Genomic DNA, 27,698 nt, shown 5'->3' with positions numbered 1-27,698 from the left:
AGTTTTACAATTAGGAATCCAAGACGTGTGAAGCCAGCATGAAAGCACAAGGCTGCAGAGGAACTCGAAAACAGCTCCAGCGATGTTTAATACATACACTCTTCCCAGAGGTGATCGAAGTAAAAGGCATCAAGCTCGAAGGGGTCAGCCATTATGTGTGCTGGGGTCAGATCAGATCTTCAGAATGAACATAAATGTTGCTTTAGGGAGATGAATTCTGATTCAAAGGCGGCAACCTTCTGCAGCAAATTGTGATTCAGCTGTAATTTGTTTTATAACAAGAATTCTCTACCCTGAATACAATAACAAGTCAACATGTGCAAGCTGGATTGGAGAGAGGCGAAGAGGTGAGAGTTTTAGAGTTGCTAGAATGGATTTCAATACATTGGTTTCTCCTCACACAGCACAAAGCATTGACAGTAAAGCGAGGACTTCACATTCCCAAGGGAGGGGGGGCTTTCTGGGTTCACTCACCTGCAATACAGGGTACCCCACTTCACCGACTGGAATGGAATTCACGCCGCGCCAACTAAAAAGCCATCCAAAGATTATTGGTATTGCTGTTATCGTCAGGGAGACATTTTGTTGTGTTTTGATTTGTCTTTCATCTGAAAAGTCATCAGAACTTTACGACCCACAATATGGAGCTGTGTGTGCTGTACCTCCAGATGTCTGGGATATAACTCACACATTCAGTGGGAGCTGTATACTCTCTACTTTCCAGCCCCCCCTCTCTGCAGACCCCACCTCCAGGCCGGATCAGAGTGAGGTAGAGATGAAACGCACAGTGACACAGGGGGAGCACACCGGTCACAGGAAGCTGTCGCCCAAAGGTCAGGCAGTGTCCCTCAGAGCAGGGCTGCCCAATATGGCTCCAGTGAAGCTGCTCCCTCCTGGGGTGAAGGTACCAGATCAATAGTCCACAGACAAAATTCGCATAACCCCCAGCCCCACATTTTGTATCTTTTTTCCCCATGTTCTCATGTATCTGAGCTGCCCAGGCTCTTCATTTTACAGCTTCTGACAGAGTTAGCAAATTTGTGAGCTTGTAGACAGTGCACAACACTTACAAAATGTCCATTTGTAAGTCTACTCTCACTCTCACTCTCACTCTTTCTCTCTCTCATTCCTTTATCATTAAACTGAGGGCTAGTGTCCTCCCTTTTATTTCCCACACACTCCCCTGCCCCCCACCCCCCGCCACCACCAGGGCTACAGTCTCTGTGTGTCAAGACTCAGTGTCCCACTCGGAAGCTCTCTTGTCCCATTCTCAAAGCCAACAGTAGCGAAATGTGATTTGCATATTTTACTTTTGCTACCAGTATGTTATAAACTGAGAAAAATAAACATGAATACAATTTCTGTGTTTAGCCCTTCAGGGTTGAATTTAATAACTTGGTTTGTGTATTCTTTTGGTCTTTCAGAACATACACTCGATATTAGGGTTTTCAGTGTTATAAATCACGTCCTGGAAATCTCATTTCAGATTATTCAGACGAGTTATAAGGAATGTGGATGTCTGGCTGGGGAGCCTCCCTGGCACTGCCTGCCTGTCTGTGGAGAGCTGGTGAACCCTGTGTTAAACCTGGCAGACAGCTCAGTCCCACCACTCTGCCACTCTGTTACCTGCTGGACCTGCTTAGTCACTGGAATGTACTTACAACCACTAAGCTTTAATTTTTTTCCCTCAAAATCCAACAAGAGGATTATTTTGGCATTTTGTTATTTCCTGTGTGTCTGTGGCTTTGTCTAAGTGTGTGTGTGTGTGTGTGTGTGTGTGTGTGTGTGTTGGTGTGTGTGTGTGGGGGTGGATGGAGGACGAGAGCAAGCGAGAAATTCTCACGATCTGTACTCGATACACTGGTGCAGGTGGACCTTGTCTCGCTTCATGAGGTCATGAGAGGAGAGCTGGTGCTCCAACTTTCAGAACTGTCCTCTCTAGTTTGTTAAGTGTTCCCCCTGATGCCTGTTTTAAAACATGTTGCTCCAAGTTTATCAGCAGACATACTAGAGATGAGCCTGACAGCCTATATTCCCCAGATACATTCCACAGAGTGGGCCCCAGGGGGAAGGAGAGGGGGAGGAGGCGGAGAGAGATGATATAGAGGAGAGGAAAGGAGAGGAGCGGAGGAGACAGGAGAGCGCCTAATGATGTTCGTACCATAGCTTTAAAGCACATCCATCATAGTAGCACAGGTACTGACGGGCCTGGCCACGAGGGATTTTTGGAATAAAAAATCATAAACTGAAAATAATAATAATAATAACCACGGATAAATTACTTCACAAAGTTCAAATAAGGCTCATCGGGCTGAAGGTTGGCGTTCCACTCGGCACATCCCGGTCTTCCCAATTGAGCATGAATCTGGGATCATCTGATCTCCTCGTGTGGGAGCACATTTGCCAGCGACATCGCCAGCTCTGTCTGTGGCGTTTTAAACTATGTGCCCCCCAACCACCACCCCACCCCCACCACAGTCCTCTTCCAAACCCCCACCCCTCCTCACATCGCCAGAGGACCTGCTGGTTCATTAACAGAGCCCAAGCTGCCACCCTGGCTCTCTGGGGTGAATTATGGATGCGTTTGATTGATTCCTAAGTAAATATTTTATGGCTGATTTTTTTTCTCTCTTATTCTCTAATTGAATTTTATTCATCTGGTGGCTGTGGGGAAGGGCTACGACGGCAAGGAAGAGAGGCTTTAGATTGTGTAATACAGCATTCTTTTGCCTTTAGAGTCAGAAGAAGGGAGTTTGGTGTCTTATTCATATATATTTAAAAAAAAATGTATAAGAGGCCTCTATATCAAATCATGTGATGTGATATTTAAAAAACATCACAAGACCTTAATGGCTATCCTTATCATTCAGCCAACAGCTCCCCTGTTATATGACCTATGGCATATTATTGTACATTTCAGGATATAGGTGCTAGTTACAGTATACCTAAGTATAATGCATTGAGTTCATTGAATGTTTTGTATTTATTATATAGAATTTAAATACAGTTCAATGACAGAGAGAAGGGGCATTTTGTGACACCCTTCCCAGTAGAGACTTAACCAGCTTAAAACGAGCATATGTAGCAGATTTTCCAGTACACAATGGTAACTGCATTATGGAAACCCGAAGACAGTGATAGATGCGAAGTTTGAAAACATTTTTGCAGCAGCGGTTAAAAAAAAATACAAAAACAAACAATAACAAAAAAATCAAAACACAGAAGTTAGATTTTATCCACATCTCTGAGGAAATAAGCTAACAAAGATTAAATATCATTCCACGTCAGAGAGAGAGGGAGAGAGAATAAATATTAGAGCCCTCGATTCATTTTGATAAACGCGGCCGTGTTACACTGGTGATATACTGTATTAGCATGGCTTCTCTGGTGGAGAAACCTCGCCTCTGCTGATTAACAACCCCAGTTTTTAGTGCATAACAAGCAGGGATAAATACATTAAAAACAAATAACCTCATAAAACAAAGGCTGCTCTTTCAACTGCTCCGAGTACAGAAGGGCAGCGCAATGGCTTGGATAATGTCCACTGGGTGGATGTTGTATCCTCCAAAATGGAAGGCAGAACACTGTTAATCATAGCAGCTGTTGGATATGAAATATTAATAAAGAGAAGAAAAAAATTATATTGTGATCGAAGGCAGGGAGGCAAGGAGGTGCAGTATGGTCTAGTGAATACTGGCCCGGAGACAGGCCGGACAGAATGGGCCCTTAATGTCAGGCAAGCCACTCAGCTTCCCTTCCCAGAATTCAGTGGGAGTACAGAGATATTTATTTATTTATTTATTTTTATATATATACAAGAATCTGAAGTATTATTGCCTTTTTACATTTTTCCTTTTCATTGATTTTATTCCATTTGTTTTTAATTCCATTTCCAACAAGTTATACACTGTATGGGTTAAGTGCACGTGGCTGTTTAATGGATTTTATGTGCGTAAAAATAAAAGGAGAACTTTTCAGATACGTCTGCACACTGTAGTTTTAGTCACCGCCATTTTATTGATTTTCCTATAAATGTAACAAATATTTTTGTGAACTGAATATCTAAAAAGAAAGATTGAAAAGTTACATGGCAATGTCCTTGAGGAAAAAAAAAGGCATAAAACGCATAACATATGAAAATTCTGTGATATATCCGTATATTTTGCAAACCTTGCCATAGTGAACATCTGAACCTCACATACAGACTAGAAAGACAAACAGTATAGTATAGAGTAGATACATTACTAGTAAAAAATCAAGAAAACAGTGTTTAACGTTGTTTGTAATATTTTAGACAGACGTCTAGTGGTGAGCCAATGTAGGGGTTCAAATTAATTGAGTTCTAAGATATTGAACCCCCCCGTACTTTGAATCAACCCAGTCTTTCAAAAGAAAAGCCAAAAAAAAACTGCATATAAAAGAAAAGAAGCAACAGTAGGCTAATGATATGTAACATTGCCCAGCGGTCTCCTGTGTCCCATCAGCCAGTGTCCCATGTTTGTTTTGTGGGATTTCCTTCATCTTCACAACCAGAAGCCACACTGCCCAAAGCATTTGCAAATCCATTTTCACAGCTTCCAGAAAATGCCCCTCTCTCTGGTCAGAGAGTAGGAGCCAGGGGAGAGACAGGGAACCCAATGGTGTGGGAAATTAACAATCAGTTCTCCACACAGGACACAGGAGTGGAAGAGATTCCATGTTGCAATGATACCATGTCTGGTAAAAAAAAAAATATATATATATATATATATATATATATATATTTAATTATTGTTTAGGTATTTTTCGTGCATAAAAAAAAACTAGAAAACATCTTAATCCATATAGCAGTACATGCTTATCATATATATAAATATTAATCAAAAGAACCCAACAATGGCCTAGTAAGTGTCAGTTTAATTATTATTACTCGATTTCTTTGCAGAAACCCTTATCCAGGGTGACTTACAATTGTTAAAAGATATCACATTATTTTACATTTACCCAGCTGGGCATTTACTGGAGCAATCTAGGTAAAGTACCTTGCTCAGGGGTACTACTGCCCAATGTGTGATGACAGGAGACATTCACAACCCCCCCACATGAGGTCTTCTGCTGCAAATTTTAATATATATGTATATTCCATGTAAATGTAATATTGAATTAGTCCTAATAACGAATTAGTCACCAAGCCAACACTTTTATCCAGAGTGGCTTACAGAGACGAGGGATGAACTAAATTAAAATACAAAAAATAATTCTGCAAAATTTTACCATAGCATAGTCATAGTCAACTCTAGAGAATACAGAGTGTGGTACATTGTGTAATTCTGCTGCACGGTGCACACAAGACAGGAGTACAACATGCACTGCACTATTGTCCCAGCGTACCCAGGAACGCACACACACACTCACTCACATAAAGTATATTACCAGCTCCTGGTAAGAGAGAGAGGGCATAACTCCTAATCCCTTCCTGTCCTGCAAAGGGATCAGGAATCTTTCAGTATATATATGGATTAAAGGCAGGGCATTTGCTCGACTCATATAACAATAACTATAATAGAAAAAATGACCAAAATAGACCACTCAGCCCCAGGCTGTGCAACCTCGGAACAGGCAACAGAAAACATGTGATGGAGCAACACTGCCTGTTACTCGCTTCTCCCTAAAGGAATCCATGCAGTTCAGGCTCCACGGGTCGGAGCAGGTGCGTGTCCCTGGACAGTAACAGTTTTGCAATGTGCAGCAGCACTTTCATACTCTGAGCTCTGGAGTCGCCCAGAAGACATTCCAGGAGTGAAACCATCACAGAACCATCTCTGCACAGAGAGTGATGCATTACCTTGATTAAAAGACAGCTGGGTATCCTAAGAGACATACATGGTGGCTACTTGTATTTAAGATGATGCAGATTGTGATGTTTTCTGTGTGGGACAGATCTTTCATTAATATAAGTTTTATTGAAACTTCATTCTGTAGCTTTATATACAAAGTACGTAGACCTACACACCCAAGGATAACAGACAGTTATACATGTGAATATTAGTTAACAGTAAGCCTGCTTCATCGTACCTTTTAACAGGACAGATGAACCAAGATGCAGGACAAATAAAATAATCTGGACTCAGTTATACTACACTAGACAATGTACATTTCTATTCATATAAACTGTGTAGTTGAGAATAATCTGACATATACATATAAATATACACCTAATTACAGAATATATTTCAAAATCAAATCTTCAATCTTGACATATACAAAGATGATACCAAACTGGTTTGGATATAAAAAATAGAATATATAACCTCGACGATCAAGGTGAGCTTCCTTTTTGGTTAGGTAGAGTTTTGTTTTCTTGTCTGCATGTAGCAGGTGCTTTCTGCTAACCCGGATACATACAAGACGCTCCCATTCAGATATCATTGGCTCACGTGTTTCACTTCAGATCCACAAACCAAAAAAGAAAAGGAAAACAAAGGCAGAATAGAAACAAAGATATCATTGATGTATAGAGTATAATACATATTGCACCGGGGACTGTGAAGAGAGCTTCGGCATATATATATATATATATATTTTATTATTATTATTTTTATTTTCATTCAGGGTTTTTGCACCAGAAAAGGAAAATGAACATTATCTCAGTTCGACAGCTATACTTCAAAAGCCCAGTAACTTTTGCCAAGATTGTTACATCAATGCTCCCTTTAAAACCAAAATATGAATAATCATAAAGAAAGACAATATTTATTAGTTTTACTTACTAACCTGTTAATTTGACTTTTTTATTAGTATAATTCCTCAAAATTCAAAGACAAAGCATTGCAAATACAGCAGAATATCATGTTGTTTAGATGTCTTGTTGCCGTTGAAACTCAGTGCTGTTTTTCACCACTGGAACTATAGCACTGAGTGCTACTCTGATGACAGTATACCGCTATCAGTTTGAATGGTGATGCTGCAATTTTCCCATTGATTATATATCCAATATTTTCTGTTGTGGATTGTATTTTGGTTTACCATACCTCTCCATGCTTTACACTGTACTTTTACTACACTTTAACACTGTGCTCAGATTTTAGAAAACTATTATTAAGCTCCCCCTTTTGTGACTGGTCTGACCTCCTTCTTTCCCTCCAGTATCTCCTTCAGTGTTTCTCGAATGGTTTTCAACCTGCCCTAATGACTCCAGCACACTCCCTGGTGAGATTAGGGTTGTGATACTAATCTTCGGTTCATTTATCATTTACAGAAACTGCACATTTCAAACTATTTTTTTCTTCAACAGTGAATTGAGTCCGCTATTTTATGTGTAATGCAGTTATGAATTATAATATTTGTTTCGATTCTTCTTAAAGAACTCAGTCCAAATTTAAAATATAAGGACAAATACATATTTTTGAAATGAAAAAGAATTGGCTGAACTTTTTGTGCTTTATGTCGGCTGGTTAACAATATTTTGACTAACATTTTGCCTGCCAAAAATTATGTGTGCTCATAAGCAACTGTAATGATTGTCATCTCTATGAATGAGGCCACGCCTCCAGGCACCAACCCTCCTGTTAAATCACCTCCAGCACCTTCTATTTCGTCTGCAGCATCTTTTCCATGCAATCTGTTATGCTCAGGGACAGTGGATCAAAGCTGCCAAGGGAATAACAACACCAAAGCAAAATCCTAGAGTTACAAAAACAGAAAAGAAAAAAAAGAAAACGTCAAATGTGTGTGTGTATGTGCGTGTGTGTGCGTGTGTGTTTCTGACTGTACTGCAAAGACTGCAGAAACAAAGCATCTTGAGCTGCCAGATAAGAGACAGGTGTTGGCTTTGTGTAGAGAAAGAAACTCTGCCTGGTCTCAGCCCTGACGCCCCTCTGGTGAGAGATGCAGTCAGGGCAGAAGCTACGTTAAAGTGACACGGCAATCCAGTCCACTCTCTCCGGCGGGGGTCCAGGCTGTCACAGCCCTCTGTCCCCCAGCCCAACATAAGCAGCTACATCCTGGCCAATAGCAGGGGGAACAGCAGGGGCAGCAGGAAGTGGGTGGGGCTGAGTTGGTGGGAGTTGCCCCTCAGAGACTCCTGATTGGTTTCCTCCTGGTTGGGGCTCTGCACGCTGGTGGCAGGCTTGGCGCGGTTGGCGCACATGTCGTACAGGTTCCCGGAGAACTGCATCTTCTTGGACTCCTGGCGCAGAGACTCCCATACTGCCGCTGCCTCGTCCGGGCAGCCTGCCAGTGCCGCGTTGGCACAACTGTGGAACTCATCCCAAGATCTGCAGGCAGAATGGGTCAAGGGTCAGGGGTCAGGGTTCATGAGTCCAGGAGGAGGAAAAGACCATTAGGTGGAGAGGCACACACAACTCACCTGACGACCAGAGAGGGACGTTTTTTTTGTTTTTATGTTTTTTATGTTGTGGTCTTCTGGTGATTTGCATCGTGAATTTAGTATCCATCACACAAATCAGTTTTTCAGAATCTCAACACTTTGCTGTAATTTTGTGCATTCAAATATCTGTACACTCACAGAAAATACTAAGAGAATAATAATTTCCATATTTTTATATGCATTTCAGTGTGGTCTCTATAGACCTTGGAGGGTTAGCCACCCACACCACAGTAAATTAATCTGACTGCAGTTTTCACTCAAATTCTTTAGCTCCTCTATACACCTGAAATTTGCTAGACACTCTGCCAGTTTCTTACGCACCAGCTCCTGCAGTGCAGTGATTTTAAATCCAGGTTGGTAGTCACTATATTAAGGTCATGCATGCACAGGTCTGAGTACCTTTGCAAACCTTTGTGGAAATTTTTCAGCCTCAGTGCACATTAATTATTGATCATGTACTGTTGCAAGATGGTGACTTCATACAGAGATGAATTACAGATATATATATATATATATATATATACATATATATATATATATATATATATATATAGAGAGAGAGAGAGAGAGAGAGAGAGAGAGAGAGAGAGAGAGAAATAGATGTTTAATTTTTGATCAGCTTCTCCCTGTCAGGCTGTGGAGTTGCTGACTGGCTGTTACGCAAAAGATGTGCGTGTGTGTGAGTCTCCATCACTGCATAGCCCGGTGAGCAAAAGCACAGCTGACACCCGACTCCGAGATGTGCATTTGGTGAACACTTTAAAGTAACTTGCACATCAAAAACAAAAAAATCAATCAAATTAAAAATGTAACAGTATTCAGCGATCTGATACCTTTTAAAGGTACTGATTCATTTAGTGGGTGTGCTGACATCAAGTCAGAGGAAAGCTTACAAACCAGAGGAGGCTGGGAGACACATCCTGCTCAAGTGGTTGCTGCAGGGTGAGTGTAGTGACCCAGAGAGTCCAGCTGTGTGTGTGTGTGTGAAGGCAGTCCATTCAACTTATGCATATCATCAGGCTTTAGGAGCATGTGTGTGTGTGTGTGTGCGTGTGCATGTGGGAGAACAAGTGTGTGTGGGGGGGAACATGTGTGGAACATTGAGCTGCTGGGCTGGTGTGTCAGAGTGCGTGTGGCTGAACGGTGAGACCAACAGCTGGCAAGTGAGTGAGGGAGTAAGGGAGTGAGTCAGTTAGTTGTCCGTCTGTCTGTCAGTCCCTGGCTCACCTGCAGACACTGTCGATTTCCTGCGCATCCTCAACCCCCTGCTGGATGGTCTCAGTCATGCTGTCTCCCAGCCGCAGCAGGCACTCCGCGAAGCCCTTGTAGATTGAGTCACACTTCCGGCTGGCCGCGCTCACTGGGCTGGGGGCCAGGACTGCAGGGGGCAAACAAATAGTCACATATCACAGCTGTTAGGACCTGGGGGGGTGGAGGGGTGGTAGGGGGGGCCGGGGTTGGCTCTGTGACTCAGCACTGCACCCTGACACCATTTGGACGTGTGAGAAGCACTGCGGTGCCTCTGTGTGTCTGAGGCGCTCTACACTCGCTCCCCTCCATGGCTGTGCCATCTTTAGGCAGAACTCAACAGTTTCAATGGCTGAAATTATAATCTCCCACTCAGGGCCGGGGCAGCAGAGAACAAGTCCACCATAGGGCCCTCAAACAGCTGCCTATTATTCTGGTCTGTCTGCGTGAGCATGGTATTCTGCCTAGAGGTGCTGTTTCCTATTCCTGTCACTTAACATCCTTTAACCCCTCTACACATGGCAAGACAGGCAGGAAGGAGCTGCAAAAGATGACACAGGTATTAAGATTGCTTGTTCATGAGATATCTGTTCATGTTTCTCACATGAATTCATCTTTTTATGCTTCTTCTGCTGTTTCTCTTAGGATCTTCACAGCATTATATTTCAGAAGGCACAGCATCAAAAAGAAAAGCATTCTAGAGTAAAATGTTTCTCCAGAACAGAACATTACCCACCATTCCGCTGATCTGAACTTACTTAGCGTGGCAAATACCGAAGGAGCAACAACACCTAAAAGGGTCTTCAGAGAACGGGAAAGAAACAGAAAAGCGCGGCTGCATTGAACAATACATGAAACGACTCCTTTGATCGTCTCTCCTGCACCGCGCTTTATCAATGGTAAGAAGTTACGTTCAGCCTGAGAGGTACTCCAACTCACAGGGAGCAGCAGCAGGACGTATGGAGCAGCGAGATCACATTGCACACTAATGCAAGGCGTAATAAAACACAGCTCCAGCTGGCATCAAGGAAACAAACAAAATAATAAGAGAAGGATAATGAGACATACAAAAGACGAAAATTAGATGCTGGCTGTGTTTGCATGCTGGTAAAAAGTCATGACAGGCAAGGTGGTGTCATGACATCTCTTAAGGTGGTTTGACTGGATTACACCTATACAGCATTGTGGTGAAAGGTCAATCTGTGGACCTTTGGCTTCGTTGCTTCATTTGTTTTCAATTATAGATCAACTGTATATAATACTGTAGCCAGCCATGCCCACCTTACAGAAGCCATGACAGAACCCCTACTGTCATGACTTATTTAGCAGCCTGTGAACACAGTCACTGCGCACCCTCATTGCCCGCGGCTCTGGAATCTGGGGGCCCTGAGTGAAAGTACCTGCCATAGAAAATAAAAGCCATAAAGTTAGGAGAGCAAGTTCACAATCTACTCACTCTCTCTCTTTTGTTTTGTGGTGGGGTTTTTTTACCCTTAAGGAATGATAAAGCAGGTCTGAGATGTTGGCATTCTATTGAAACAAAGAAAAGAGGCCGGCCTGTCACAGCTCAGATGAAAGGTACAATAAATCCTGCACAGAAATGGGGTGGATCAGCACTGTTACAAACTGTGTGCCTACAAAGTTACTTGGCCTATTTAAATAACTGTATTGTGAATACTGTGCAATTTTGGCACACATTCAAATGGGAAAAATGTGCACACATTTATCAAGATGCTTTGAGAAAAGTGAGTCATGGTTAACAAGGTTAAAGACATTTATTGTCGTTATTGCCAAATAAGTTTGGTTGTTTTTCTCAAAGTTTCTTTCAAAGTTCTGTTAATCTGTGCAAAATTTGTCATGTATTCGAAGCCTGAAGCAAAACGTCATCAGAATTCTGTTGGAAACGTTTACACGAGAGATGCAATGACACAGCCACTAGTCAATATGGTTTTAAATCTTATACGGTTCTCCGACGATCCTCTCAACGATATGAAGTTCCCATACCATACCATACATTTTTTTTAAAACAAGATGCCACCATCTGGACACAAAGCACAAAGCCATAACCTACAGCAACATTTATAGATCTCTGATACAACCTAAAATGTTGATTAAGAAACAGTTGTGACAAGATTGTGACATTGCTCTGTGTCTCACAAATGTTATTGTAGCTCAGTGCTCAAGGCTGCCGCTGACATTTCATCAAACTCTCAAATGCCAGGCTGAATGTGGAGGTAGGATGCTGGTGGGCCCCTCAAAGTGAGACCTGAGGGGCCTCACTCAGGAGCTCCAGAACCCCAACATCTTGTCTATTTATTATATTTTTCCCTAGCAGACACCTTTATCTGGGCAACTTACAATATATCACATTATTTGTGTTAAATAATCAAGGGTACAACTGCAGTGTCCCCCACCTGGGACTGAACCTACACCCCTCAATTCAGGAGTCCAGAGCCCTAAGCACCACTCCAAACTGCTGCCCAAGGGTGTGCGGTCTCTTTTGCTAATCACTGACTAGTTTAAGAAAAAGAGGCAAAAAAAAAGTTAGGATGACAGAAACCAAACTCTTGCTTATAAAAACGTGCCCAAAGGAAATGCTAATAGAGCCAGGTCTGTTCACGTCCAGATCCCAGTCAGGGTGAACAGCGTCTGCAGCTCTCTAACACCCTACTGAGAAGCATGGTTAATATTTGATGGAGCTTTTGTATTATATATATATATATATATATATATATATATATATATATAGTATTTATTTATTTATTTATTTATTTATTTATTTTTTTACTGGTTGCTATGAACGTATTGATTGCCTCTGATGCTGCTCAGCTGGGTCAAAGGGTGGCAGTGTGTAGGGTTATTGGTTTCATTCGTCTGCATGAACATTTCATGAAGGGATGCGCAGCGCGAAACGAGACAGAGGAGAGACAGCGCCCAGATTAATGTTTTTATTACTGCCACCTCCCAGCACACGCCGGCTCAGGGTGCACATAACAAATGCACCTGATAAAGGATTAAAATCAGCCACAAGCGAAGGCTGCTGGTCTCCCTTGAGTTCCTGTTGTGTACGGTGCGCAGTGCAGTGCAGTCCAGTCGGCCTGCCTGGAGCCGTGATGCTGTACTACTCTACACTGTCTTGCCGAGTTCCACTGGACTGTGGTTGACTGACCCATCTCAAGGCACTAATGAGACACATGATAAGCAAGATTACATTGAAGCACTATCAGCTTTAGTTTTAGAGCACTAGGAAATAAGAGAGTATTACAAGTATGCCAGTTCATAACGGATCTACCCTTACACTACACACAAGGCGCTCTACTCCTAACCTAAATACTACCAATACCTACACTAACCTACAAAGTAGCACTGATACCAACCTGCAAATTAACATAAACATCTTACATATTCATTAATATCTCATGCAACATGTACTGTCACATGCAGACAAGGTGTTTTCAAAGACTTTAAATTCTAGGTATGATCATTATGATCCTGTCTTTCCATAGGCATGTCTGACACATGTAAGGGCAAAGGTTAAGTGGGTTCTGAGTTAACGTAGCTGGACATAGCTTAACACAGCAGGGTACGTGTTCCATGTAAACTATGTAAATATTTGATATCTGTTGTGAAAACCAGGTGGAAAAGCACCAGAGAGGAGCTTAAAATAGCCACGACACGGCACTGCAATACCAGCATGATCAGAACGGAGGCTTGGGGGGTGTATTGTGAAGCCTGCGTACACATACACTCTCACTACTGCTCCAGGCCCCTCGTGATTGCTTTTGGCGTTGACATCAGATGAAAAGTAGGTAACTCAGAGGTATTATTAACACAGATATTATTCTTGAAATGGATTGTTTACTTAAAAACGGTTTTATTTATTTAGTGTTAACATGTCATTTGTTTAATTACTTTTGTGAAATGCTTTATTATTATCAGTAGAAGTAGTATTATGTATTAATATTATTCTTATTAACAATTGGGGGTGGCTGAGTCTGTTGGGATTCAGTCTGGGAGATTCAATCACACAGCTTCAGGAAACAATTGCACAGGGGTGAGAGCAACAATCTCTATTGCAAGAGTCACATCTGCTTAGCGCCATAGCATGCGAAAAAAACTCTCTATTGCGACCAAGAAAACTAACAGAGGTGCATGCTCTGGTGAATGGGGGACTAATATCGCCTTAGTACAGATGCCTACACACTGGTCTATATCAGTAATGCCCCTGATACTAAATCTCTCAGTGAATGACTGGCAGACAAGGAGACGCAATTCGTGTGTGAGCAGGTGAGACAGCTCCTTGCAGACCAGCCAGAGATGCTCTATAATTCCCTAATGCATTTCCAATAATTACTTTGAATAACTGAAACAGAACTCACTTCCAAAATCCAGGTCAGGTCTCCAGAGGGAGGAGACACAATCAGCAATGCAGGAGATCCGCCTGTGCACCCAGGACCCGTCTGGGCACCCCAGAGCCTCCTCAAGTCTCCGCCTGAGCAAATACTTTGATTTTAAATCAGTCCCGCCAACACATTCATTATGAGCTTGTGACACCGGTGAGACGACTGAACCTGCTATTCCTGGCAATTTTATTGCCCCCTCAGCACCTCTCCAATTCCCTGGCTCTGTGCAGGGATTCCAGGAGGTCACTGCACAGGATTGGCACTGTAATCTGGTGATATATAGCTGCTGTGTAAATCCCCAATCACCCTCCATCAATTTTAACCTAATTTAACAGAGACCCTGTGTGCTGTTGCCCCAGCCTAGCCCACAGAGTGCCGGGTTACGATCCCTATTCATCACAGTGATTCTAACAGAGCACTTGATTGATCCGAATTATTCTTGAAAGATCCCTGTGTAAAAAGGATCTATTAAATATCACTGATTTCTCTTTAGACCGGTCTTGTACTGATTCAATGATGCAATTGTTTGTTACATCACCCCCCTCCCCACCTCCATCTCCCCAGGCTCCCAGAGAGAACTGCAGGGTTATAGGAATACAATTGAAATGTTTCTGCAATCTCCTCTAGCCCGTAGGCCCCAGTAGGCAGCCTGTATTACTGTGCTGATAAAGTCTTGGCTATTGGGAGCTGCTCCAGTAAAGGCAATATCCAGTGATCCAGCACATGTGTATATTTCTATTCATGAGGGTTCGGTGTGCAAGCAACAGAAAGTTTGTGCTGAGTGAGCAGCAGGTAGTGCTGATGTTTGCTATATTATCTCCAGCTCTCAAGATGAGTCTATTATAATACATTCACAGATTTTTTGTTTTACTCATATGCCGGTTTCAGTGCATACATTACAAAGTGCTTTACTTTTGCCAGTTCATGCAAATCCGGGGAGAAATTATCCTGCGGATGTCAAAGGCCGACAGACAGTTCCGTGTTCATCTCATTCCTCAGAGCCAGAACTGCAGCAGCTATCAAACTGTCAACGAGAGAGGCAGGAGGGCTGGCCTAGGCCTTTCATCAAACTATCCTGAGGCAAAATCCCCGTTCCTAGCCAAGCCCAGGTACGGCTTCAAAGGGCCAATCCAGAGGAGTTACATTACATCCCCTCGATTATAGGAATCAGTTGTTTTGTATTCTCCCCCCCGATGACTTTCAAAATTAAAAGAAGAAATACAAAAGAATCAATAGTCCCTGTGTTATGCTCCACACTGCCCGACCATCAGCTGTGTGGGTTTAGAAGTGCCATGAGGTTGGAAATATTGTGGGTATGACATCACTTGCCAGAAAAGAAATATATATATATACTTATACAATCTGATTGCCACAATCAAGGTGTTGAACTAGCACAACAAACAGGTGGAACGTCACCCATGAAAAGCCTTCTAGTGCACTATGACCTCATAACCTGCTCGGATCAGTTAATGAGTAACCAGACACTGACCTGTAAGCTTCAAATAGAGAGGTTACACATCAGCAATGAGTTTTAAAAGCAAGTGTAAAAATCCAGCAGGAAACATGTATGATAAACAAACAAATAATAAATAAATAAATAAAATGTATTTAATAACCTCCCTGCGCCAAATTCTCAAAGCATCACCTTGACTTTCTCGTTTCCAAGGAAATAAGAAGATGAACATTTCACCATCAAGTCTCTACTACTGACTTCACATGAGTCTTGAGGGGGAGGGGGGTGCCGTGCAGTTTTACTATGGTAACTGTAGCCACTGTTTTGCTGCCTCTCCACCAGTTGCTGAGGGGTTGTTAAGGGGAAGGTTAATGAAGGCAGTTGCACATTGCGTGTGAGAGGAGCCTGTGGACCTCAATTCCCCCGGCATCTTGCCGCAGCTTCCTGAACAAACCTGATAATTAGCTGACCGACCCCATTTTCAAATTATCGCCAACCTTTTAGATTCTTTCCTTTTGTGGTGCTGCTCCCTAGACACTGACACGTATAGAGCCCAGTCAATAACCTCACGCAACCTGTAATAACATCGCCTAATTGGGAAAGGGTTCTGCTGCCACCCGCCTCAGCCCCCTGGTTCAATTCTCACTCGCTCCATGCCCAATGCGTCCGAGGTGTCAGCCTCAAAGCAGTCCCTCACCCTGCCACCCACAGTGGGATTAAATTCGTAATGTTGAACACGTGATACCTTTTCATAGCAATATCAGGAAGTAGACAACAAATTCTTGATGAAAGTATTATTTGTATTATATTTTCGGCTTAGATATATTTTGTCCTGTAAATCCCTGAAAAGCTTCATGTGAACAAGTGGAAATGTGCTAGAGAAGCGCTCTACAGTTACAAAAGACGGTTTGTCACAGTGGCCCGACCCTAAATTGCTTCCCCTGAGCAAATCCTGCCTTTCAGCAAACTATGAGGAGCAACGGGTAATTCACATGGTAAGTAAACATTCAAACATCTTCATCAAATGGACCTGTGCTGTGGACAGCAGTTTGCGTTCTTTAAAAATCATGGAATAGGTTTGTCCATTTGCCGAAATTGCTCAGGCACCACTGGGAAAGATCTGAACTGCTTTACTGTTCAGCAAAAAACTAATGTTAAGTTTAATTTGGAAGTTTAAAGTTCTGTTCAGATGCACATTGCAGGCAGGCAGGGCAGACCCGCCAAGTTCACCCCTGCAGGTCATCCGGACACCCTGCCCCAGCACTTACACTGGGCTGCATTCAATCTCTCTCCAACAGTAAAGGAAACTGATAAGCATGTCAAATAAAGATTAAAAATGTAAGAGGAGATGACTGTGGCAGCTGACACTTCTGGATGTACTGTATATGCTTATCTGTAAAACAATAACTGGACTGATAGCAAAAACACACACACAAACAAAAACATTCAGCTCCACCTGTTAGTGTAACAGCTTGTTAGGGGACTCTGCTTTGGAAGTGATTATATTACTTTCACTGAGTTTCATTCACCGGGTCCCTCTTAAAAGATCAAATAAACCTGCAATAAAGCGATAGTTTGAAAACTGTTACAAACACCGTGGCAAGCTGGAAATGCTTTATAGTGATGCTCCAGAGCTCCCATCAAGAGAGATGACATTCCTGATGGAACATTTAGTTTTTCCTCAATGTAGTTTCCTGAGCTGTTTTCTCCACACACACCCACACCATCATTTCTTCCCAGTGGCACAGTGTGTGCCTTTGGGGCGGGGGTGGCAGTTCCAGCTATATGTCTCTGAATCTGACAGAGACCCTGCCTTTGATCAGTGTGGAGTGAGATCTAGCTCAGCTAATAAAACTCACATTTTGCAAAATGTATCTTAAATTCCAGACAACTGAAAAACAAAACAAAACACCAGAGGAAAAAAAAGATGGAGAAAAATCCCTCTTTGTGACTCCTTTTATTGAAGCCATTTACATGGAGGAGTCTCTCCACTAGACTGAGATAAGCCCGATGCATCCTGAAACAGTCAAGTCTTACATACTTGCCAAATGAGCGTACATGAAATAACTGAAGTGCAAAGTTAAAAAGAACATCATCTCCCACCCAGATTATAACATCTCCATTAACAGAGCAATACCTAATGCTGTCCATTGACTGCTTAACCAGGTACTCAGTTAAAAGAGGTAAAGCTGTGTCTCTCCCTCCCTTTAGCACACACCAGTGACATCTACTACATTTGCACTTGTTGTATTTTGTACTGATGATTTTTGATGATTTTGATGATTTTTGTACTGCACTTTGTAATGCTTTGAATATATTTCTTGCGAAAACTGTCAGTCTCTCCAGGTAAGTGTGTCGGCTCACAAATAATACAATTAATTAAATTAATAATAATAATAATAATAATAATAATAATAATAATAATAATAATAACAACTTTTCCAAGCAGCACAGCCCTTTGATGTTAATCATCAGCCCCCTGATGGAGCGCTGGCCCCAGGCACTCAGTTTCAGCACGGGTACAGTGGCGCTGGATTCACATGTCTTCAGAGCTGCTCAAGTCCTGCGTGAGGCCTGTGAAGTCCAGTGATGTTCCCCTGGTGTCCCAGCCCTAAATACGAGTTGTCTTTAGGGACTCCGCCTGAGGTGCCACATTAAAAATATGTATTTATTCATTTATTTTGATCGATGCATCAATGCCTGGGAAATATGAAAGCCTGTCAAAGTTTCCCTCAACTCAAGTCAAATCAAGTTTCTCCTGGCAGGAAGAAAAACTACAATATTTTGAGAATGAAATCCTGTTTGATGGTTTTAGGTCCCGTCACTGTATTTTAGGAACATTCTTGAGTTGTGGTAAACAAGATCTGTACATTTTGAGGAGGCTTTATCAAGTGTACTTTAAAAACACATTACGTATACTATCTAAAGTACACTTATAGTGTATATATAACTGCTCTTCTTTTTCATAAGGCTGTGCATTACTACTTCAGATGTAGACCCCCCCCCCCAAAAAAAAAAGCAAATAATGCGACACACAGCAGCTTCTGACCTGGAGCTAGAGAAGTCTGTAGGCACCTCTGCTGTGTTCTCCAGGTGTGGTCATGTGGAATCCTAAGTACTGGAGAGACCAGGACAGCCACCTAGCCTGGCAGCCCACACAGAGTGATCCCAATAAATAGCATTCAACCCGAGGCTTCTCTCCGATAACTTTTTCCAGGGCAACTGTCAGGAGCAGCACACTTTAGGTGATATTGTCAAGTTATTTCCCAAGCTGCCTCAGCCACTCTTGTTTCTTCTCCTGTGCGAAGGCAGACAGCTGCATTGAAAAATTACTCCCTGGAATTCACTTGGTGTTTTTTTCTACTTCCTTCTTATAAATGACAAGAAAATAAAAAGACAAAAATCAACTCCAAAATTATATTTTCAAGGCAAAATAGGGACACTGTGAAAGGGAGACCTGTTGAGGAGTCAGCAGGGATTTGCATTTTTCTTTTTTTTTTCATTCTTTCATTGCATGGGGAGGGGGTGTTTCTGAATAGAAACCATCCCGTGTTCTTGTTTTGCACACTAAAGTAAGATCAGGAAATGTTTTACAGCATTGTATTCAGGACAGGTCCCACCACCTGACTGGGTTCAAAGGTCAGAGGCAGACCATCTGCCCGCCTCACTGCCCATGCCCAGGACATCGCGATTGAACTGAAAGCATGTCTGAGGGATCGAACAGTGAGGTCCTTGGCTGGGGGTCCCACTTTGGGATCTCTGGGGCTGCACAGACATCAGCAACTCCAAACTGCCATGGTCAATAAAAATGGCAATCAAATCACTGCCAACTGCAGAACATTTTTTCCTGTTATTGTTTTTTTCCTTTTTATTTCCAATAACAATGTAGCTTAGGTCTATGTGAATCCCCCCCCCTACAAAAGACATCAGAGATTGGACTCTCGATGATACACGTTAGAACAAGGCCTTGTCATTCATGTGAGCACACAGGAGGCATTTCAATTAAATCTTGGCCAGTCAGGCTAACCTCTTCTAAACTGCTCTAAGCTTTATATAACAGGAACAACACCATGTGATCGGCTGTGTCTGCCTGTTGCATAACTTTGCCCTTGTTATAAACCCTTAGTATTGGCTTGATAGCCATTACTTCTCCTATTATAGCCCTATTATACAGCAAAATCAATCATTCAATCCATCACAGGCCTGTGTATCTGGGCTGCCAGGGAAACAAGGCATGAAAGAAAGGTATGTGGGGCATATAGGCTCCACATGTCCTGTCTGGAGCCTTCCTGGAATATAAGAAAGCCTGCAAGAAAGGTGGATTGAAATGAGGAGAAGCAGGCGAGGACGGTGCAGCCTTCTGGAAAGGGGGGTTGAGAGGAGGGCACAGCACAGCTCTGCACAGCAGCGCCAGGAGAGATGGGCACTCAGTTGGACGTGGGAGCCAGCTGACCTCAATCTCCCAGGGTTCAGAGGTGTGGGTACAGAGGCGGCAGGAGTGTGCACGCATTTTAATGGTCTGCTTTATTTTCCAGGCACCTCGCACTCACCTGCCCAGCTCATTAAAGCCCAGCTCGTTAAGGCTGACATAGCGCAGTGTATCCCTGCAAACCCATACACACACGATGAACTGACAAGCAGTGACTTTTTTTCCAGCTTACATTTGCATTTGTTTATCTTTTTTTTTTTTCTTCATCATTTTCCACCTGGGTCGCCCTGCTGAGATGCACATAGGCGGTAAGAAATCATCCATTCGACAGTGGCCCCCTAACCATCAGAAGGATAACAAAGACCAAGAGAAGCAGCAACTCTCAATAATGTATGTTTCTTTTTTGTATGATTCCTATGTGAGATGAATACAGCATGAAGCAGACTGCATTCATAAAATGCAGGACACCACAACTGATGCAAAATGGCTCCACCTGGATATAACATTGAAGATTGAAGATTTATACTTTGAGATGTTGTTCTTGAGACCAAAGACAGTATATAAAGCATTAAGTAATATTCAACACAAATTAACAGAGACAGGCACTTCGAGTCTTGGGTGTATTCAAGTACAAATACAGACGTGCTTCCTCCTCATAAACAAGAAGAGAAATGCACAGAAATATAAATAAATTAAAAATGTCTGTGATCATGCCAGCCCTTGGGAGTGATAAAAAGAAATGAAGTCCGGAATATGTTGCAAAGAGTTTTTATGAAAAGATTTCTGAATCAAATTGAAGCTGCTTTCATGTCAGCTGCCAGCCCTCCACAGCCACAATTTACATTGAGATACAGTAATCACAGGAAAAGTTTAATTTATTGCAAAATGTGAAAATATAATGACCCAAGCACAGAGAGCATTTAATTGTTTTTCCAGGATGGTTTTAGAAGCCAAAATTTATGTTAATTTCTATAAGACTCTTATGTAAGATTGTGTAGATCTTTGGGCTTTGCTTTCATAGTAAAGCCATAAATCCCATGGAGAAACATTAGGTTATTACATAGAAACAAATAAAGTATATTATGTAACTATACATTATGCAATTGCCCACTATGGTATCTGAAACATTTATAGTTCAACTGTAGAAGACCCTACACAGCATTACATCTCATATATTATGGTACTTTAACACCAAAGAATTTCATTTCACTGTGTTTGCTTGGGGTTACAGAAGAGATGCATATGGCTGTGCGTTATTAACGGGTATCTGCTGGATGTGCTTAAAATAGACAAGAGGATGGTCTGCGGTGGGTGAGGCGGGTTTTCGGCTGTGTGAAACGCTGCTGCTACAGCGCACTGAGCAATAATGACAAATCCTCTGAAATATTGCATAAGGTTCATGACACGGGCAACTGCAATCTGTCACCTAATGCAAATCAAGGTTCTGACGAGCATTCTACTGGAGTGTCAAGAAAAAAAAAAAAACATTCTTTGTGTTTTTACCTCTCCTTTTTGTCCCCCTTTCTCATAATTTCACACGAAAAGAAAAAAAGGTGACACCTTGTTTTCTCTGAATGCGATTGAAGAACGCGTCATCAGTGCTGAGAAATGTTCTCATAACTGTTCCGAACCCGGGTTATCTGCCACTGGTTTCTAGGATTTTGTGCAGAGGGGAAAAAGATGGCTGAGATGGAAGTGTGAACACCATTCTGTGGGGGGTTTCAGGCACTGTACTGTAGTTCTCATCTGAAGGTGTGAGAACCCCCCCTTCCCCATACATCTCTCCACATCAGGATGAATCCTGGATTTCTCCTAGAAGCCTCACTGACTCTCCAGGGGGCAAATAAATCATTGAACTCAACTAAACAAAAACAGGAAACCTCAGGTGCTGTGAAATCGATATGAGAAAACACGATGTATTTCAGGTCGATGCAGCCCTAGACAGGCAGCCAACACTACTTAAAACACAGCGGTGTCGAATTATACTAGTATAATTCAAACAAAACAGTGATGCAGGGTCACAAAATGAGACATAGATTTTTTTTTAAAAGCCTTTTAGCCCTCGGGGGCTACAAAAATATATTTTACATTACGTAAGAATGTGTCTTGATAAAGCATTTATTATGTAAAATTACACATTAAAAATGGATGCAGAGAAAGGGGTTTACTAAGTGACATTACATAACATCATAAAGAAAGGTCTTCAGATGTATTATGCACTTACTTCCATATGCACTGAGATCCATTGTGACAGTGCTTCGACACAGCGAGCCAGACTGCATCGTGAAGAATGATGGGAGAGACAGGACCGCCACAGCAGGCTTTGCCCCACACCGACTATCTGAGTCACAGTGCTTCTGATGTTCTGGGTAGGGCAGGAGAAAGGAAGGTCAGCCTTGCGGCTCGGCTCCTAGCCCCAGTGTTTAGAAGAGCACGTGTTTTCCCCGTGTCCACACACCAGCACCTCCCCCTCCACAGCTGCCCATGGGATTACAGGACTCTCAACTGTCCCTAAAGCACTCAAGACCATCCTTGGCACTTAGTGGAGGGAAGCTGGTGCTTTCCATTTCTGTCATCGCCTGGACAGCTCTCCATGATCTCTTGGAGAGAGAAAACACCTTCTCCCTTTTTCACTAAATTGACACACTGGTCCTGCTCTCCTGAACCTGAACTCAGGGCTGTGGTCATACAGAGGCCTTTCTCTCCTCAACTTTAGGACCCAGAAATTCAGCACAGGCAGCATTAACATGAGGATGAACTGACACTTTAGGGTAGGAAGGGGCTCCTGTTTGAGATTGGAGACACTCAGAAGTCAACGCAAAAAATAACCAGCCTCAGCTTCCAGAGTGCGATGCTCAGCACTGATCCAAACACCTCACTGTGAGACACGCCCCCTTCCTCCCTGGCCCTCGTCTCCCAGCGCAGCACCGGTGAGTGTTGCTCAGTGTGCATGTGCGGGTTAATGTGCCACACGGCTCAGGGCAAAGGCAGCCGATTCCCCATCTCCCCAGCTAATGAACTTCCACAACACATCGATCCTTCCCCTCTCATCCCTCCGCCGGAGAGTAAATGAGAAGCTCATTGTTATAGACACCAGCAGTGTGACCCACTTTAGTCACTAATGAGATTTTATTGACTGAACACCTGAGTTGCCAGCTGCAACTTATCACAGTTAGCACTGCTTTCCTGGGAGAAATTACTTTTCTGTTTACAGCAATGTAAACAGCAGGTTGGGACAGACTGAACTTTCTGTTCGGGGTCCCAATGTCGCTTCCCCACCCCCGCTCCACCTCACCCAGTCAGAGTGGCCATGGAAAACACACCCTCCCCACAGCAGGCCATAGCTCTCAGATCTGTGTTTTCAGTGTCTAGGACAGCAGAGAACACATCCTTTAATTATTTATATTTTTTTAGTGTAATATTGTTACATTAGTTGTTTTTTTTATCCTTAATGCCTAAACGAAAGCCACTTGTAAATGTCCATTCTCAAAGTTCACATCTCTCGTCTCTATTCCTATTAAATCTGTCAGAGAAATAAAAATGCAGCATCCAGTCTGCACTAAAAGCAGAGTTCAGGGTCATGTCTTTATGTGTTTTATAATCCAAGACTAGGAAAATAGTTTTAGGTATTTAGATATAAAGCGCTCTGACGCCACAGCAGAGTACACCTCCTTGCGTGGGATGCCAGGGCTGGGAACTGCAGAAGTGCAGAAGCGGCAGCGGTCTGGGTCACAGCCTCTTGCCAGTGAAACACAGCACCCACCCCCGCACCCCACCCCACGCAAGCCAGGCCATCTGACTTCTGGCTGGACAAGCACTAAAGTAATGAGCGAGCCGCTGCGCTGTGAAACCAGGCCACAGAGAGGACATGATTGCATGGGGAGCCTGGAACTCCACTCTGGAGAATTAACAGAGACATCAAAGTCCCTTAATAAGACAATTCCTCTAGTTAATACCCCGGCAAAGCCGTCGCAGGCCTCTCTCTGTGGGATTACGCTGCAGTGCCGTCGCAGAGCCCTCACTCCCTCCTCTCCGTGCCACCTGCCTGCGGCCAGCACCTCACTGCCACTCAATTACACTGCACGGCTTGTTTGTCTTCTTGGTCAAATGCCATTGACACTCTCCAGAAATGTCCTAGAGAAGAGATGGCTACACTTTTCCTTTCCTTTTCTGATTTGTGCAATGCGTGCCAGTGGATGTACTTTGTGTGTGTGTGTTTGCCTTTTCGCAATGTTTTCACTGCAACTCGGAACAAGCCCAAAGCCGACTTCACCTACTCACAGTGACCCTATCACATGACCCTGGACCCAACAGAAGTGTGGCTGTTGTCATGTGCCCTCTCCTGCAGGGGTGACCAGCTCTAAAGGGATGCCACAGGAGGCATGAGTGCCAATCAAGCACAGACAAGCCCTCCCTGTTTGCTGCCCTGAAATTATTTGCTGAAACTCCCCCAAAGTTCTGACACCTTCTGCTTCCAAATCCCCGACAACAACAAATGTTAACGAACCAAGCAGTTTCATGAATGGAGAGGTCTATCCGGCCTAGGCTGCTGTTTAGCCTATCTTCCACGTTACATAAATATGCCCAGAAGCCTTCAGTGTGTGTCATGAATAATATGAACTGTGTCAAGGTGCGAGGGCTGCAAGGAGATCTGAATGAATTCCCTGCCATTACAACAGTAAAGCCCTAAAATTGAATTCCATCCACATTTCCAGAGCTGGTCTTTAATCACAGTAAACTCTTTAACAGTGATTTTACAAGGTAGGCAAATAAAAACATAGGTTCAAGATTCCCCTTATGAAAAGTGGATTTGCATTCATTACTTGAGTGTTGTTTTATAATTAGACCAGTAATTAGTTGACTGCAAGCTGGGTACCCATCTCATTTTATTTGAAGGCACGTGTAATATGTGCTCAGTGATTTATTTGCCTCCCCACTTGATAAATGCAAAAAATAAATAATGGATTAAGGAACTCTGTGAATGTGTGAAAGAGCGAGGGTGTGTGTGTGTGTGAGAGAGAGAGCCTGACTTTCTGTACCCAGTGTAATTATGAATTAGCCACAGAACGGCAGAATGCTAATGAATAGTCATGAATTGTATCTGACAAGGAGGAGAGAGGAAAGAGGCGCTTTCTTCCAACTAGCTCCCAACCAATTTAAGTAAATTATATCAGCTCTGCCTCCCTACAACCTACAAACAATTGCCTGTAGTTCACTCCAAAAACACAGCAATATAAACTTTAATGGTGGGAAAATAGAGCAAGTGCATAACAAACAAACAAACAAATACATAAAATAAGATCTCAGGCTGCACTTGTGTTTGCTCGCTTGTGTACGTGTCTTCAGCTCTGCAACACTAGCTTACAATCACCCCCTCCATGCAGGTATGGTTTCCTTCTCATAAACTGGGAGAGCATTTGGGCACTAGCTGTACAAGGGCCACGGCTGCCAAATTAGCATATAGTTCTCACAAGAGGACGAGCTGTACGATTTATGGCATGGGGCTGCTTCACAATAACAGAGAACAGCAATAAAATGAAGAATAAGTTTATTGTAAGCCTAGAAGAAAAATAACACTACTCAGTATGCGCATATTTGCTTCACAAAACCCCCCAAAGAATGTGGTGCATTATTGCAAAAAATATCCTGCACTCCCCCAGCAATTAAAACGCAAAGGAAGAACTACGCTTGCCCGAGACGGAGAAGACGATTGCATGCATTTTTTACATTTAGCACATGAGTGTCAGAATGAAAGTCCCCAAAGCACCGGCAGGATCATTCATTTCTGAGGCTGTTTAATGAATGATGGGAAGCTCCCCACGGCTCTCTTCTAGGCAGTAGTCTTCCGTGCTATTGGTTTATGGGCCTTGCGTTGAGAAGCTGACAGCCCTGGTAACTGCCTTATTAAAGTTAATATGAGGATTATAGCTGATTCATGGAGCTGCTCACTCCCCACACAGGAGCCGGGCAAACTGTATTGTCAGTCTTCAGCATGCATATAGGGAACGTGTTATTGAACATGGGGGCAAACACAGGAATAGACGTGCAGGTGTGAGATGTTTTCTTAATGTAGGTGCTCTATGGGTTTGTTTGCCCCTCCCTGTGGACGGTATTACATCATGTCTTTCAATGCCGCGGGGGGCAGGTGGGGGTAGTAGGTAGATGTAGGTAGTTTTACTGATTTGATCAACTGCCAAAAGCAATACATCGCAGTACCTTGTTGTTTTTTTTTGTTTGTTTTTTTTTTTGGGGGGGGGGGGGGGGGTAGGTCCAGCATAGGACATGTAACGGGAGCGGATCTGTGCCCGGATGCACCATTACACCCATGTAACCCGTTTGTGTGTTCACTTCTTTGCCTGCTATCCCAGCATCCGCGATGTCCCAAACCATGTCGAGTTTCTGCCCATACAACCGTACAGCGTTTTACTAGAACCCACCGTGTATTATAGTCAAAGTGATGCATAAACAAGTGAACAAAATAATGAAAATACTTAGCCCGTGCTTTAAACAAATTAACCGTATTTACACACACTTTTGGTGGCTCATCAAAATAAAACGTCCCGGTATGAGGGCAGTATATGAACCACTGAACACGCGTACATGCGCTTCACACAAACGCACCAAACAGCGTGGGAACATGCCGCCCTGTCCTGTACCAACCTACACATACATTATACTTTTTATAAGAACATTAATCATGTTTTAATTTGGAGAACAAATGAACAAGCCACTGAAAATAAAACTTGTCAATTCTAGAGTATATATTTTACACCAAATTGGTATACTTTTGTGTTAAAACATTTTTACGTATTCAAATTACATCATTAAAATGGTGTATATATATATATATATATATATATATATGCAGTTTGCCGAACATTATTTTTCCCTAAACGTGTGTCTCTGCTATACCTTCAATGTACCGGTATCAGTGAACTCCGCCTGGATCCCCCAATCGCAGCAACTTCATTTTATGTCAGGTATCCGTGTCAAACTGAATAAATAATAATGTCTAAACCTGGTCACACACCAAAAAATGCTTCTGAAGTGCGGAATGCAGAGGGGTGCAACTGTGAAGTAACCCCGACAGGCTCATTAGAGAAACACATAAATGAGTTAATTGAGAAACGTCACTTACTGAATTGGAGAGCAACAGGCGCTAGGAAGTACGCGCAATTAAAGTAGAATAGCATCCTGCAGAGACAGTCCGAGGCGAGGGCAGACACAGCACAACAGCAAATACAAAGAAAATTAAGTTTTTAAAAAGAAACTACTACTACTACTACTAATACAAATCCAGAGGCTAGTAATCGTACGCCTTGCAGAAGAAAGAAAAAACAGAAATCCGCACAGTGGGGCTAAAACTGGTGCTGGCGTTTCTGTTTCCACCAACCTAGTGAGTGAGATCTGGACCAACCACGTTTACATCCCAGTATGAGAGAGAGAGAGAGAGAGGGAGAGAGAGAGAGAGAGAGAGAGGGAGAGAGAGAGAGAGAGGGGAGGGAGTTAGGGAGGGAGGGAGATTGATAACGTGAAACACTATGTACGTTAGAGAAACCAGATTAAAGCTTCATTTCAGTGTATTGAAAAAAACACACACAAAACAACTGGCGAGGTCTTTATTTAAAGGGCTGAATGCGAGTTCCCGGAATACAGCGGGATGGGGAGAGGGAGTGTAATTCATATTTCAACGTAAAAAAGGGGGGGATGTTGGCGGACACCCAGGCTTTCAAAAGATAGAGGCAGCCGAATAATCCAGGTCTCCTGTCAGCCCAGAACTGTATTCATCAGCAAACC

General features: G+C 42.9%; 1 protein-coding gene across 1 annotated transcript; it reads right to left on the bottom strand.

The window, feature by feature from the left end:
- Positions 1 to 6,594: 6,594 nt before the first annotated feature.
- On the bottom strand, positions 6,595 to 27,324 carry nrn1la (neuritin 1-like a). The gene is made up of 3 exons (XM_066713566.1): positions 27,040 to 27,324; positions 9,596 to 9,746; positions 6,595 to 8,255 (listed from the first exon to the last, which is right to left on the bottom strand). Exons 1-3 carry the CDS (start codon positions 27,092 to 27,094, stop codon positions 7,976 to 7,978), a joined length of 486 nt encoding a protein of 161 aa, XP_066569663.1. The 5' UTR covers positions 27,095 to 27,324; the 3' UTR covers positions 6,595 to 7,975.
- Between the last annotated feature and the right edge of the window lie 374 nt (positions 27,325 to 27,698).

This window comes from Amia ocellicauda, chromosome 9 (assembly GCF_036373705.1).
Source record: "Amia ocellicauda isolate fAmiCal2 chromosome 9, fAmiCal2.hap1, whole genome shotgun sequence".
Lineage (NCBI taxonomy): Eukaryota > Metazoa > Chordata > Actinopteri > Amiiformes > Amiidae > Amia > Amia ocellicauda.
The sequence above is the reverse complement of the archived record's forward strand: the minus strand, read 5'-3'. Positions and strand labels throughout refer to the sequence as shown.